The sequence below is a fragment of the Arachis ipaensis genome, chromosome B6, assembly GCF_059453495.1.
Source record: "Arachis ipaensis isolate K30076 ecotype BB chromosome B6, ASM5945349v1, whole genome shotgun sequence".
Taxonomy (NCBI): domain Eukaryota; kingdom Viridiplantae; phylum Streptophyta; class Magnoliopsida; order Fabales; family Fabaceae; genus Arachis; species Arachis ipaensis.
Window position 1 is genome coordinate 143,145,045 of NC_142441.1, and position 16,826 is coordinate 143,161,870.

At 26.0% G+C, this 16,826-nt stretch overlaps 1 protein-coding gene across 1 annotated transcript; it reads right to left on the bottom strand.

Moving 5' to 3' along the window:
* Positions 1 to 5,264: 5,264 nt before the first annotated feature.
* On the bottom strand, positions 5,265 to 15,446 carry LOC107647548 (amino acid permease 8-like). The gene is made up of 7 exons (XM_021105690.2): positions 15,368 to 15,446; positions 12,911 to 13,144; positions 12,721 to 12,814; positions 11,704 to 11,924; positions 11,030 to 11,160; positions 7,931 to 8,158; positions 5,265 to 5,687 (listed from the first exon to the last, which is right to left on the bottom strand). The coding sequence occupies exons 1-7, from the start codon at positions 15,438 to 15,440 to the stop codon at positions 5,265 to 5,267; spliced, it is 1,404 nt and encodes a 467-aa protein (XP_020961349.2). The 5' UTR covers positions 15,441 to 15,446.
* Between the last annotated feature and the right edge of the window lie 1,380 nt (positions 15,447 to 16,826).

Below are 16,826 nucleotides of genomic sequence, written 5' to 3' on the forward strand. Positions count from 1 at the left end.
GATGAGTTGGTTCTTACATAATAGCAAACAGCGGCCCTTTAGATTCTTTTCTGGTCTCTGGTGGATTTGGTGTTCGAGAAATAACGAGATCTTTCATCCTCACGAGCATTGGACTACAGACAAGGTGATTGGTATGACTTTGTTCTTAGAAAAGGAGCTCCGAAATATTTTTGAGTTGCAACGACTATCTATCCCCTCAACCATTAGTGGCTCTTGGATTCCCCCCTCAGTGGGTACCTTTAAGATTAATTGTGATGCTAGCTCTCCTGGCAGTGGTGCTCGAGTTGGTTTTGCTTGTGTTAGCAGAGATTGGAAGAGAATGTGGCAACGAGGCTGTCTGGGAACAATTGAGAGTCGTAGCATTTTGCAAGGAGAGTTGTTTGCTATTTGGAGAGGCTTTCTTTTAGCATGGGACTCGGGACAAAGAGACATTATATGTGAGACAGACTGTGTGGAGGCTTTTACTATTGTCAATAATTTACAAGATTGCTCTGGGTTTATTGATCCTTTGGTGTTAAAAATCCGAGATATCATGTCTTGGAAATGGCGTGCTGATCTTTGGTTGATCTTGAGAGATGCAAATACAGTAGCAGACATCATGGCAAAGACTGCAATGAGGACTATTTCTCCTCAAGTAGAGCTTCCATTGCCTTGGAAGGAGTTTGAGAGTAGTATTCAGTGAGACTGTCTTTCTTAAGCAGTTTCTTATTTTTTTTTCTTTCTTAGTTTTTGTTTATTTTCTTTTAAGTCACCAACAAAAATTGCACGTGCCTTTTTGCTAAATGGGTCGTTTCCATTATAAATAAATAAAAAAAAAAACTCTCATTCTTAATAAAACCTAATATTTTTTAAATAAATATTTTATGTTAAAATTTATTAAAAGATGTAATAAATTTAAACTAAAAGATTATCCTAATATATTTATTTTTCGATAAAACTAAAGTATAAAAGCTGTACTTATTTTAAAAATGATGGAGTATAAAAAATGCATGGTTAAGTATAATAGCTAATTGATCAAATATGTTCATTTTAAAAAATTTTAAATTAAATTATGATCCAATTAAATTAATTTAAATTTAAAAAATAAAAATAATTATTTGTGAATTGTTAGGAGAGATTGATGGGATAGTAGGGAGAGAATTGAAAAATATGAGAGATAACGGTTTTAATTCTCTTTCCAATATTTCATCAATCTTTTTGAGTACTAATTGATCAAACATATTCATTTTAATCTCTTCTACCAACTTTTTTATGTACTAATTGCATACTAAAAGTTTGGATTATTGATAATGTTAATATTTTTTATTATTTTCAAAATTTTTTAAAAAAGATACATGTATATATATCTCGTTTACAGTGTAAACGAGAAAACGAGATATGTGTATATCTTGTTTACACGAGATATACACGTTTCTCGTTTACACTATAAACGAGATACATGCAAAATTATCTCGTTTACAGTGTAAACAAGATAAGAGAGGAATATTTATTTCGGTAAATATTTTTTAAATTATTTATTTTAGTAATTATTATAATTTATTTATTTATTAAAATAAAAAATCCAATGTACTCTGATTCGAAGGTGATTTACAAAGAGGCGTGGTACATGTATAAGTCTTTTTGGTATACAAGTTCATATAAATTGGCCCAAATTCAACAAAAACAATTCTCAATTTAGATTGCGTATAAACATACGCTTCCCCAGCTCTTCAATAGTGCAAACGATTCTTCTCCCTTAATCAAAACCACAACGCTCAAAATTCAAACAAGAATCTAAATCTATCAAAAGTCTCTCAAAATCATCGCGAAAAGTGAAGGAAGTTGCAAAGCTGAATTCGAAAAGAATTATGAGAAAATGAAACAAGAAGATGAAGAAGAAGAAGAAGTAGCAGAAGATGAGAAGGAGGAAGATGAAGAGTTTTGAATTATGTAGAATTTATCAGTATACATACACCTAAAATTCATAAATAATGCATTTAAATATCTTTGTGTTACACTGAAATTTTCTGTAAATATATAAAAATATTTCCTCTAATGCTACATTTTTTTTTCTTCTTCTTTTCTTATTTCCTTTTTTCTTTTAGTTGAATGAATGTAAGTTCACACTCTTTCAAGTAATTTTGCAGTATTATGTATTTTTCTTTTTTTTTTGTTTGATTCTTTTGTTTTTATTTTTGTTAAGAGAGTAAAATAAGAAAAAACTTGAGAAGGTAAATCAAAAACAAAAAGATGAATAAGAAAAAAAGAAGAAGAAGATAGTGATGATGATATAAAAAAAAGAAGCAGCAGCAGAAGATGAGGAAGAGGGAGAAGAAGAATTTTGAATTATGTAGAACTTATCAGTACACATACACCGAAAATTCATAAACAATACACTTAAAGATCTTCGTGTTACATCGAAATTTGCTGCAAATACAGAGAAGTATTTCCTCTAATACTGCATTTTTTCTTCTTCTTTTTTCCTTATTTCTTTATTTCTTTTAGTTGAATGAATGTAAGTTCAGCCTCTTCCAAATAATTTTGTAGCATTACGTGTTTCTTTTTCTTCTTTGTTTGATTTTTTTTGTTTTTATTCTTGTTAAGAGGGTAAAATAATAAGAAATTGAGAAGGTAAAACAAAAAGAAAAAGATGAATAAGAAAAAAAAGAAGATAGCGATGATGATGAAAAAAAGAATAAGAAGCAGTAGAAGATGATAATGAGGGAGATGAAGAGTTTTGAATTATGCAAAACTTATCAGTACACATACACCAAAAATTCATAAATAATACACTTAAATATCTTCGTGTTACACCGAAATTTGCTGTAAATACAGAAAAATATTTTCTCTAATGCTGCATTTTTTTCTTCTTTTCCTTATTTCTTTCTTTCTTTTAGTTGAATAAATGTAAGCTCATCATCTTCCAATTAATTTTACATTATTATGTGTTTCTTCTTCTTTTTTGTTTGATTTTTTTGTTTTTATTCTTGTTAAGAGTAAAACAAGAAGAAATTTGAGAAATTAAAACAAAAAGAAAAAGATGAATAAGAAAAAAAGAAGATGGTAATGATGATAATGATGAAAAATAAGAAGAAGAAGCAGCAGAATATGAAAAGGAGTTAAATAAAGAGTTTTGAATTATGCAAAATTTATCAGTACACATACACCGAAAATTCTTAAATAATACACTTAAATATCTTCGTGTTACACCGAAATTTGCTACAAATACAGAAAAATATTTTTTTAATGCAGAATTCTTACATTACATTCAATTCAAACCATCAATAATAAACAACAATTTTCACAAACAAAAACAACATTATTCACTTACGGAATCATAAACTATTAACGAAAACATTAACTAGAATCGAGAACCACACATCAACCACTTGATTGGATTCAAAACAATAATCATCTTCGTTCTGGTTCAATTGACAATCTGAACTTGAATCATTCATTATTTTCAACAAGATAACTGTTTAAAACTAATTTTAGAGCTTGATTTAAAAAACATAGAGAATAAACGAAGAGAAACGCAAAAAACGCAAAAATGGAAGAGAACGTAGATCGAAAACGTTGAGAAAATTTGAAAATAAAAAACGAAATTTTTTCAAAAAAGGTAATTATATATTCGTGCCTTGATTGAAAAGTTGGTTTAGATAGTAACACGTGAGATGAATTAAGTTAAAGAAAGTTGCATGGAATAATAACTTGTACGTAGAGAATAATTCATCTATAAATTACAGAGCACTTAACATAATTCGTTAGTTATTTTAATGACCGGGATTAACCTATGTGGCATTTTGTGTGAGGTGAATGATGTGTTAGAGATATCATAAACGAGGAAGTTTATTATTGTAGGTGATCCATCTGTTATCACTCGAACTAATATTCGAGAAATAAAATATAGTTAATTTGAAATCACTATTTATACTTATAAATTTTACTAATACTAATAAAAATACCCATCAAACAAAGTTATATTTATAAAAAATAGATTCTGAACAATAAAAATATCCAATATATATATATATAGTCATTTTTTATATATAATTTTAATGTAGAACACGAATAAAAAAATTTATAATTGATAGAGAGTTAATATATAAAATTAATTTTTTTAAATATTTTTTTAATATATATAAATTATAATTTATTGATATAAAATTACAGATTATGTTCTATTATTTGAGTCAGCTCGTGAGATCGAGCTAGTTCGTGAATTTTCAATAAGTCAAGCTTAAGTTTAAGAAATAAGTTCGATTGTTAATGAATTGAGTTATAAGTCAAGCTCAATTTTCGTGAGCCGAACTTAAACTTAGTCTAACTTGACTCAACTTCACTCATTTCCAATTTTTTATCGACCTATTGAACAACAACAATAACGCACAATCTAATTTTATGGTCTTCCACCTCATTTCATCACCTACTTAAAAATAATGTCTTCAGCACCATAGCATTACCTTTATTTTATTAGATAAATAGTCAAATTTGTCCCTAAAGACCACTTGTTTTTTAAATTAGACTCCAAAAGATTTTTTTTCATTAAATTCGTCCTTCAAAGATTTTAAATTAATCGTATTAGTCCTTTTGTCAGTTTCTTTGTTGATGGCGCTAAAATTTATTAATGTGGTACGTTAAATGTATGAAATTATATCAAATCAAAACTTGATTGAAGAAAAAATTTGAGGCATTAGAATGTCACAAATTGGAGTTGATTTAATCTAATTTCATAAATTTAACATGTTAACCGTCAATAAAGACTACTAGATGTATGTTATAGACTTATAGTGTCACTTGTTACATCAACTAATTTTAATGCCATTAACAATGGAAGTAACATAAGGACTAAAATAACTAACTTAAAATATTTAAAAGATAAATTTAATTAAAATATCTTTTAAAAATTAATTTAAAAAATAAATAATCTTTCACAAACTAATTTCACTATTTACTCTCATCTTATTCTTTGACAAATACTTGCTTGCACCAATGTATAAAAGCTTATAGTTTCACAATTTTATTCTCTGTGTAACTAAATTTAAAACACAAATAATAACAGAGTATACATGTACATACAAAATTAGGTCTATCATGCGATAATACATGACAAACGGTAATTTATATCCTCTAGTTTTTTGGAGGATACCAAGCAACTACTGAAAAGTAACATATAATATTCAAATATAAAGTAAAAAAAAAAAAAAAAAGCATATATCATTAAGAATTGGAATTAAAATGGACAACAACATTTCATTGAATATCTTAAGCTGCTTGAATTCAAACTACCCTTTATACATAAATGGTTTGTATTTTCTGAGAGATTCATTCAAACCATGAATGGCTGCACATGCTACAGCTATTGCGAGTAGCATAAATATAGCATTCAAGGTTTGAAGTCCAATCCATTGAAATGTTCGTTTTTTCAATTTCTGTTTGGCAATGAACATCTCCACTGGAAAATAGATTCCCAAAGGCCAATATGCAGTTGCCCCTAGAAGTGCTAGAATTTCATTAAAGAAAGGCATTGCCATGGCTAGAATAGTCACTACCACAACAAATACTGTTCTCCAAACCAGCCTAAACAAATTAATATTCAACTTTACTTTTCCAATGCTCATTGAGAACTCTTCCATTATAAAAGTTGAGCTTGGCCATTGTTGCTTAGCTAATGTTTCAACAACACCATAAATTGGTTGGCAAAGTACCTGCATGTTCATAATTTATATTTAAATCATAAATTAATATTAGTATCAATATAAGTTAAGTGAATTCAAAATTATAATTTAATAATGGTTATCTTTTTATTAAGAGAAATAAAGAGAACTAACACTTTTTATTAATATTAGTTAGTATTTTAATCAATATCTTATTTTTATATTATTAGAATTTAAAATGCAAAGTTCAAGGATTTAGAATTTAGTTTATAATATTTAGAGTTGGCCAAAAATGACAAATTACTTAATTATCCATGTTGTATATATATGGTATATGGTACTGTTACACATACAAATATTTTTGATAACTAAATTCAACCAAGTTGGACCAAACTCAATAAAAAATTAAAAACCACTCACACAATGTGCGCGTGAATTACACCATTTTTCTTCACATTCTTTCTTACTTTTCAAATGTTTCCTCCTCGTCTTCCTTCTCTACAGTTGTTATTGTTGGTGCAATTTTTTTTATTTCCTTTTTTTCTCTTTTTCTTTTTGGTATTTTTGTAGTATTTTTTATTTCTTTTTCTTTTCATTCGATTTTTTTCTTTTTATTTTGTGGTTTTTATTATTTTTAGAGGATAAAACAAGAATAATCATGAGATCGTGAAAAAAAAGAAGAGGAGGAAGAATTATTTGAAAAAAATATAAAACAGAAAAATAGCACCAAAATTTCTTAACTATAATATAACAAATTCTTAACAAAGATACAAAATTTTTTAACCAATTAAAAGTTACGACAAATAAAAATAGTATCGAAATTTCTTAACCCTAACACAAAAAATTTCTTAACCAATTTGTAGTCATCAAAAATAAAAATAGTATCAAAATATTTTAGTTGTGATACTAGAATTTCTTAACTAAGAAAAAAAAAGTTTTTCAAACAATTAGAAGTTATATATCAAAAATAAAAATAGAACCAAAATTTCTTTACCGTAATATAATATGTATGACAAAATACATAAATATTTTTTTTCTCCTTAGTTTACATATCTATCTTTTATTTTATTGAATATCTGAATTGATAGTAGATATTTTATCCATAATAAAAACTTAAATATTATTGTATCATTAATTTTTTTTTTGCTTTTTTTTAAAGAGAGAGAAAAAATAGAAAAAAAAGAAAGATTCATGATGGTGATGAAAAGAAAAGAAAAAAAAAGACACAATGAAAAAAGAAAATTAAAAATGACGCAGATGAAGGTAAAACATAGAAGAAAAGCGTGCTCACATGCATAAATGCACAACTTAACTAAGTTTAGTTTAAAAAATATTTGGCCTCATGATCGTACTAATCTCTTTTGCATATTTGGTTCAGTTGAAAAACTCTTTGTTCTAACACATGGTTCTTAATTAGTCTAATGATTTCTCCTCTTCCTCTTTTCTAATCCAAACCACCCAAAGCCAAATAACATGTAACCAACAATCTAAGTAACATCTATAATTACCCGAAAATTTATTAGGATTAATAATTCAAAACAAAATAAGGGTTTATAGTTAATAAGTGAATTTTAAATATAATTAAATTAGGCAAAGTTCGAGTTTAATTTAGCTTACTAAACACACACATACATAGACACAAGTAAATTTCGGACATATAATACAAAGGTTTTAAGTTCAAAAGTAAAAATTATTAATTATTAGAAATCAAATGATGAGTTAAACCATTTAAGTTTTTTGTACAGCCAAAATATTCATTTAACAATAAGTCAATAACATCTCCAATGTCTATAGAGTACCTAAAGTGAATTAGTTCACATTCCTTAGTTAATTCTTTGGCTTAATCTAAATTAATTTTTAGGACTAAACTTAAACAAATGTCTAAGTATATGATAAGTTGATCATAATATTAAGAATAAATCCTCAAATTAATCTAGAAATTTTAGATCGGATATTTTGATCTTTAATATAATTTTTATTCTCTAAAAATTTTTAAGAATTATTTTTATTGAATTAAATGGTTCCTCAATTATTTTAAAAATAGACTAATTTATCTTATAGCTAGTGATATTTTCTAGAGTTTAATTATCTTATAATAAAAATTTTTAAAACTTATATATCCAGCATGCATATTAAAAATTAAATTAAAAATAACAGAAAAATCAATCTGCCTAACAAGAATAATTTTTGAAGACTTAGAAAATAAAAAAGTTGTTAAGAATCAAAGTGTATGATGTGAAATTAGTTGAGGAGTTGTCTAATGTTAAAAACATAGATACAAAGTTGATGAGTACCTGGTATGCTCCAAGAAGGTGTATGACAATGAAGACATTTGCTATGTTAATAAGCCAAAATGGCTCCTTGAAGCCAGAGCTCATGAGGATGCTGCCAGGAGTGTCTGAGCCAAATGCAGCATAACCAGAGCAGGCGCATAACAGAAAGATAACTGTCATTGTAACTATAGCTATCTTATTTGCCAACTTCATTACTGCATTTTCTGGTGTCGATGACTTCAACGAGTCCTATTTTAATAAATGCCACAAGAATATATTAGTTCCATAGTTATGCTAGAAACACATTCATGAGCAGAAAAAAAAAAGTTTAATTATTTTGTTAGCCTTTATAATTTTATTAAATTTATATATATTTTTTAATTAGATCTCTGTATTATTATTTTTAATTTTGTAATTAAATTTTTTTTATGTCAAAAACGTTAAAATTAACGAAATATTTTTATCGAAAATTATGTAGTCAAAGATGATTAAGTTTTTAATTATAGATACTTTCAATTTGTGAAAATATATTCTGTTAATTCTAATAGATAGAGTTGGTTACATGAATTAAACAAAGCTATTGAATTTTATCATATAACATGTTTACAGAAATATTGTTTACATGTAGATCTCGTTTGACCATCTCATGAATGATCTTCTATAAAAACTTTTATCTAAATAAATTAATTGAGATAGTGTGTTATTTGAATGTATATAAAAAGTATAATATAATAAATAGATAGAATATTCGGCTTTCAAGTAGGAGTGGCATGCAATTGGACGGATAGAAGCGGATTTTCGTCCTATCTAATTCTGTTTTGCTTTTTCTCAACTTAAATACTATTTGTCTCATTTTTATCCACAAATTTTAAATGATTATATCCTAATCCATTTGAGACCCATCCTGCTTTTACTCATTCTTATAATAATATTTTAAAATTTATATATTCATATATAAATTAAAATAAAAATATAAGATTCATTTTATATATTTTTTAAATTTATTAATTTTTATATATTTATATTATTATTATTATTGTTATTATTATTATTATACTTTAAAATGAGTAGAGACGAATTAACTCCAAATCCAATTCTATCTGTTCCGCTCAAACACCCATCTCGAAAAAAACTCGACTCGCTCCAATCAGATTATTACCTATTCTGATTGAGTAGGTGCAGGTCGACTACCCTTAAAATTTAGGTACCGGTGCCAAGTCTACTTTCAAGATGGGGTATGATAAATTTGAAGGATTCATATAGTGTAATTAGGGGTATGAATTTGGAGGAGTGTTATTTGATGAGAAAATGTGTTTAAACATAAAAAAAAATGTCCGAATTGAATGTTTATTTCACAACTATTAAATTTAAAAGGGTTAATACTTAAATTCGTCTCTTAAAGATCACTCATTCTTTGAATTAGTTCTCAAAATGATTTTTTTAGTTATATTAGTCTCTGAAAGATAAAATGTAAGTCAAATTAGTCCTTCCGTCAGTTGGATGATGATATGTCACGTTAAGTGTCACGTGGCATGATGACGTGTTACGCCACGTGGCAGGTCAGTGACACGTGGCACTTGACATATAAAAAAGTTTTTTATAATCAAAATAGTCCTTGAAAGTCCAGACGTATGTCATTTTCATCCCTAAAATTTTAAAAATTAATCAAACTAGTCTTTATATAATTTTTTTTCATAATATTAAATTTGAAATATTTTTTGATACTACTAATTTTAATAGAAATGCAATTGATAAACAAAACATTAGTAATTGTATCTTTTCTTCTTATTTTTTTTTTCAAAATCTCTCTGATTCTTTTCTATTCTAAAACATTTTTCTTACATTATTACATTTTGCTGGAATATATATATACTCAAAATTGAAATGTATGTATTTATTAACCTAAACAAAGTTATATGCTCAAAATCAAAATTTATGTATGTTGACCTAAACAAAGTTATACCACTATTTTTTTTCTACTACATCTTTTTTTTTCCATTACGGTATTACTTATATATAGGATGTAACGGTAGTGATACTTAGAGTCAAAATTTAAGAAGATCCACAAATTTTACTTCAATTCCAAGCCTTATAAAATATTGAAAATTTGTTGCTTTATTATTATTATTATATATGCTAAACGAATTGCTTCTTAAGCGTAATACGTGCAAAAATCATAATAAATTTTTGTGTGTTTCATATGTTTGAGATAGATTATATAATTTTTTTTAATTTCACAAATCAATGAGATAAAATGAAATAGAAAATATTATACATATGCATAACACACGCTACTCCGCACTAGTATATTATATAAATAGATATGCTTCATATTAAAATAAAATTCCTTGTGTTTTAAACAAAATATTTAAAAAATTATATTAGAATATTAAGATTCAAAAAGTGATTTCATAAATCAATTTTTCAATTATTGAGTTTTACTATATAAATTAAACAATAATAAAAATTATAATTTTAAAAAATTTAAAAGATTTAAAATTTAAAATAATTACTATATTATTTAGTAAAATTTAAAATATTAAATTTTTAAATATATAATCAACAATAATTTGATAAACTCATTTAAATAAAAAAATTCACATAAAAAAATTACAATTTGAAAATGTAAAATTTTAAAATACAAATGGCAAAATAACTTTATAAAAATTTAATTATTTTTATTATTTTATGTAAAGATAATTTTATTTATTAAGGTTTAAAAAATAATATTAAAATTAGTAGTATCAAAAAATATTTTAAATTTAATATTATAAAAAAATTATATAAGGACTAGTTTGATTAATTTTTAAAATTTTAGAGATGAAAATGACTTACGTCTAGACTTTTAATGACTATTTTGATTATAAAAAACTTTTTTACATGTCAAGTGACACGTGTCACTGACCCGCCACGTGGTGTGCCACGTCATCATCCAACTGACGGAAGGACTAATTTGACTTACATTTTATTTTTTAGGGACTAATATGACTAAAAAAATTATTTGAAGACTAATTTAAAGAATGAGTAATCTTTCAGGGACGAATTTGAGTATTAACCCAAATTTAAAATGAAGTGTAATTATAAATTTGAAACAAGGTATATGCTTCAATTTATTCATACCTGGATATCTATTGCAATTTGACAATAGCTACTTGCAACGGTAATATTTCCTAATGCGACGAGCATATTCCAAATTTTGTCTGGGGTAAATTGTCCCTTGCTTGCAATTAAATAAGTGCTTCTTCCTTTTCCTGTTTTAATACAACATTTCTATTATACATTTTTGTAAACACTAATAGAAGCAATTTAGAGAGAGAAAAATAAACGAATAAACTCTCAAATTGGTTGTTAAAAAATTTCATATCAGATATTTTAGTTTATAATAAATTTTTATTCTTTAAAAATTTTCAAAAATTAATTTTATCAGATAAACTGATTCTCTCATTATTTTAAAGTGGGAATAATTTGTTTCAGAGTAATATTTTTGGAACATAATTTTTTATAGTAATATTTATTAAAAATTTATTTATCAAAAAGACGATTAAAGGACTAATTTATCTAACAAAAACAACTCTCGAAGACTTTTAAAAAATAAAAAATTTTTAAGGACTAAAATGTTCGATCTTAAATTTTTTATGAATTAATTTGATTATTTATTGAAAATAAATTTATAAGACCGGATTTAATTTATTACTTTTATTATTTGACATTTCATAGATATCACGTATGAAAATATGGATAAAAGTATATTTCAAACACATGTAAAATATGAATAAGAAATAGGAAAAATATACCTTGTATTATTGTAGCAAGTGAAAGTCCTATGCCAATAAATGCATATCCAAAAGACATGATTGATGCTATGATTGAGAGCCAAGATATCTTGTGGAAATGTGGAATTTGGGACAAAAAGATTTCAACAATTCCTAAACCAATCATGTATGGATTATTTGAAAAACGACATTCATCAGATGCAACTCCTTTTTTATGGAAGCAATTGATCTTTCGTATTGCCCTGTAGTAGTATTCCACATTTTAAAACAAGTTTGGCTAAAATAATGCAAATATCATGATAACTAAAGTTTTAGAATTAGAGTTTAATTTTAATACATCTTATAATATAAAGTGTTTTACACAATTATTTAATTACATCTATTTCTTTAGAGGTTGTGGGTTCGAATCTCCTATCTTTGGTAAAAAATTAAAAAACTATTCCCCGCGATTAATGTATAACAAAACCTTGTCCACTAGGTGGAGTAGGTTACATGGATCAAACGATGTTATTGAACTCTATCATCTATCATGTTTCCAGAAAAATCGTGTAGATGTAGATCTCGTTTGACCACCTCATAGACTGTCTTCCTAAATTTTTCTCTACCTTTCGTATAAATGATAATTTTTATGCTGATGTGATGTCACATAATTAAACGATTATGTAAAACTATTTATATTCATAGTGTATCAAAATTAAATTTTTAGAATAAAATTATACTATTACTATCATTTTATGAGAAATGTTAGAAACAATAACCTTTTATCAATATTAGCCAATATTTTGAGCTAGCACTTTATTTTTAAACTATTAAAATTTAAATTTAAGATTTATATAATACTGTATATTTTGAAAATTATGTATAATATTGGTTAAGTGTTGATTTAAAATGATAAATTTTGTTGGTGGTTAGTAACATTATTCTAAATGATTTTTTTTTTCTTAATTTAACTAAATCTTATTTATTTATTTGCTTCTATACAAATACAAATTATGGTGTAATTGGAAATAATGTAATAATAATAAAAAAAAAACTTACACTATACTTATGGATGTAGTTATTGTGTATCCAATAGTAGCTCCAGTAAGGTTGGTATATTGGACTATTCCACATATCAAGTGCATTCTACCACCTAAAAAATTGGTAAAAAAAAATTAAAATTAAAATAAAAGTGAAATAAAGTCACATGTAGTGTTATAATGAAAAATCAAATTTATAATTTAGTTACCTAAGTTAGCTTTTACAGCCTCCATATAAGTGGAATTTCTTTGTCCAGTAACTGAGTCTGGTGATCTATAACAATCAGTTAAAAGATTGGAGGTATAGAGAATAACAGAAGAACAAATTAAGAAAGATAATATGCCAATTATCCATCCTAATTGAGCCATGGCCCATGGTAATGACAAAACTCCAGCACCAATCACTGCTGTTATTATATGTGCAGTTGCAGTCCAAACTGTCCCTGCATGTATAAATATATTCGAATAACGTTAGTTAGTGAGACAATAAGTTAATATGTAATATTTATAATTCTATATTTATTACATCTAATATTATGCATTTATTCTACTAGTAATTAATAAATTCAAACAAAAGTAAAAGAATTATTGCTGCCTTTGACGACCCCTTAATTACTATATATATTAAACCAAAGTAGGTGAATTTTTATTAATGTATATGGTAGAAATTAAGGTACAATTAATTTCATGTGAAGTTGATAACTAAAATTCGTTAAATAATTTAAGAGATTTGACTAAATTATTATCTAATGACTCTCAACTATTAACTTCACATGAAACTAACTGCATCTAAATTTTCACCAGATATATACATGTTTTTAATTCTTTGAGTTTTGAGGGCTTTGAACTTTATGGGAGAACCAAGGGTAGTGTTAGTTTTGAACCTATTTCTATTTTTTCTTGTTTTTAAGGTACTTTAAATTTGTTTCCATTACCCATATTTGGGCTCTTTGTGAGGCTCACGAAAGGGGAAAAGAGAGAAGTTAAATCAAAATACAACTCCTAGTTAATTTCATAGAATATAAAGAATTAAAGAAAAACAAATAAATAGACAATAACTTTGATCATTGTGTAATAATGGAGTACACCATTGCCTCCTTTTGTTTTCCAATAATTAATGAAACTCTCAACCTTCAAGATAAGAGAAAAGAGTGCAAAAAGAAAAAAAAATACATAATTGAATTACCACATACAAGAAACAAAATACCATAAATAAACATACAACAACACTAGAGGGACTAGGGAGTAAAACAAAGCTAATAGAAAGATACATTTATTATTGATGGAAAACATCATTGTTAGTTAGAGTCATATAGAGATAATCATCTTACTCGTTATTACTCATGCTAAGTCCCTCAATTTGAAACCGATTATGTTAATGTATACTAAAATTAATAATCAAAATTAATTATTAATATAAAAATATATTAAAATATATATACACATTAAAAATAAATTAAATCACACATGTATTTATGCATAAATACATTAATAGCTAATTTTTATAATTAATTTTAATATATAAATAATATTTTTAATTTAAAAAATATAAAAAATAGTGATTAACACTCCATTTAGATCTCAACAATAAAACATTTTCATGTCATAATTTTGTCACAAAACATATATATATCAAATGTATTTAACTGGATATAAAATCTTTAAAATTCTACAAATCTCAACAAGTTATTGATGATAAAAGTTGCATTGCACATCTAAACCTGTTCCAAGAACATTAATGGCCTCATATACTGTATATGAGAATATTATGCTATTTATTACTATCAATTCAGTCTAATTTTTTTTTTGTTATCTACGGCATTTCAGGTTAAAAATTAATTAGTTGTAGATCGAAAGTCTATTTAATAATTTACTGCACTGCTAGCCAATAGATTACTACATACATAAGATGAGATTCGAATCTCCAATACTTATTTAAGTAAACTAGTAAATTAATCACTAAACCAACCCAAATTAATTCTATCCAGTTATTTTTAGTATCACAAACCTATTTCATATGATATACAGGGGGTTCTAGTTTTGCATGATCATAATTTTTTTTTTCTTCGAAACATGTGTCGCCATGTCTTTTCAAGCTTTCAGTTAATTGTGAACATATCAATTCATAACTTGGTTGTCAAACAAAAGATAAAGACAATAGTGCATTAATTATAAAAACCTTAATATTTTTATAAAACTTTCAGCACTTCATGTCAAACTCATCCATGTGAAACATGGATTAGTGCTTAATTACAACCGCATTAATAAAGTGTTAATGTATTTCCTTTAGTATAAGAAGGCATTGTAAAAATGCTAAGATGGTCACTATTATGTTAATCAATTTCATTCCTTTTTCAATAAATCAACAGAAAATAGGAAAATGATGTTACAATGAAAAGTGAAACATCACTCTTTTCACAATAGAAAAAAATTTATTAGTTACAATTTTTAATTTTTATCTAATTTCATTCTTCACTAAAGAAATTCTGCAGTACGCCAAATGAAAGTAAGTGATAATGCCCCCATTATTATTATTATTTAAGGAGAGATCTAATAAAACTGCCAAAACAAGAAGAAACAAAAACTACAATATAACTGTCACACTCAGAAAGAAAGTGACAAAACGTTAAGATACTGATGAGTGAAAAAATTAAAGAAAATTATACCGGTTCTTTTAGGTTTGCCATCATCATCTACAAGAATATCCTCATTTGCAGTAATGCTTACTGATTCAACCATCTTCTTCTTTTTTTGCTGCTGCTGCTGCTGCTTTCTCTTTAATTAATGACCTTAAATAATACCTAATTTTAATACAATGAACCAAGACACTTTTCTAAATCTAAGTACATCTATGTAAACAAAGGTTAAACTATTTGAGTGAAGGAAAAGTAAAAAATCTAGTCACATAATTAAAGATGAATTACTAAGAAATCCTATATTGTGACACATGTTCTAATACAAATTTGACATTGTCTAATAACTTGAGTATTTATTGCACATGTTTAACACTTTGAAAAAATACTTCGGTTAGTGTTTTTTATATAATTTATTTAGTTTTTTACATAAGCAAAATATTATTTCAACACAATTGCATATATATTTGTGATGGAATAATTCCTTCTGTATTTTATATATTTCATTCACATTTCTTTTTTTTTTTTCTCTTGCCTTCTCTATTTTTAAGTAGTGGGGATTTTTTTAAGTCATTTTAATTTTTTTATAATATCTTTTAATTTAATAGATTAAAAACTAATTAATTTATTGTGTATGTGAACTTTATTTAAAGATTTGTCGCTGACCAATGAATTAATATATATAAAAAATAAAATTTAAATTCAACTTTTAACACTTACTTAAACGGACGGGTGAATTGATGATTACGCAACTAACTTAAGTTAATTAAGCCATTCTAATTATTCCTGTGAGTTGTCATATATATATATATATATATTACTTATTTCAAGTTTTAATTTAATTTATAATTTCCTAATACATTACTTATTTCAAGTTTTAATTTAATTTATAATTTCCTATAACATTATTTTCAGGCAAATTATATTCTCATATCAAGTGAATAAAACTTAGCTTCTAGAAACACAATAGTCCATACCAAGTGTTATATTGGCCAATTTTTTGGATATGAAATTTAGGTGCGTGTAACGCTACGTTATGGACGTTATGGGGATTATATACTATTGTGACGAGTTGACGGCAGTGGACTGATGAAAAAAAATTGGACGGTACAATTTTTTTGTAGAGGGAGAGGAACATAAATCGAACCGTTCAATTTGTGTGCAATAAAAATATTCTGGATATAGAAATCGGATCCACCGATTTTATGTGCATGCAAAATTTGTTACGTCAATGGAACTCTAATCGGACAGTCCAATTTAAGTTCTTTGAAAATTTGAAATAATAAAAAGGCGGCCGGACGGTCCGATTTCAATGTTTATATATACCCATACCGAACCGAACTCTCAACTTCAACTTCTTCTTCTCTTAATCTTCAAATCTTTTGAAACTCCTCTCCTCTCTCCTCTTCTTCTTCCTCTTCGGTGTTTCCAAAAAAATAATATCAAAGTTGAGAGTGTTTAATATGAGTATATTATGATGGATGATTATTAG

What these genes read in the sequence shown, in the direction of transcription:
- LOC107647548 (XM_021105690.2), bottom strand. Translation starts at nt 15,440, where the DNA reads ATGGTTGAATCAGTAAGCATTACTGCAAATGAGGATATTCTTGTAGAT. An exon ending in ACTTGCTACAATAATACAAG is followed by an intron (nt 11,161 to 11,703) that starts GTATATTTTTCC and finishes GTATTAAAACAG; the next exon opens with GAAAAGGAAGAAGCACTTAT. An exon ending in AAATTGCAATAGATATCCAG is followed by an intron (nt 8,159 to 11,029) that starts GTATGAATAAAT and finishes TTATTAAAATAG; the next exon opens with GACTCGTTGAAGTCATCGAC.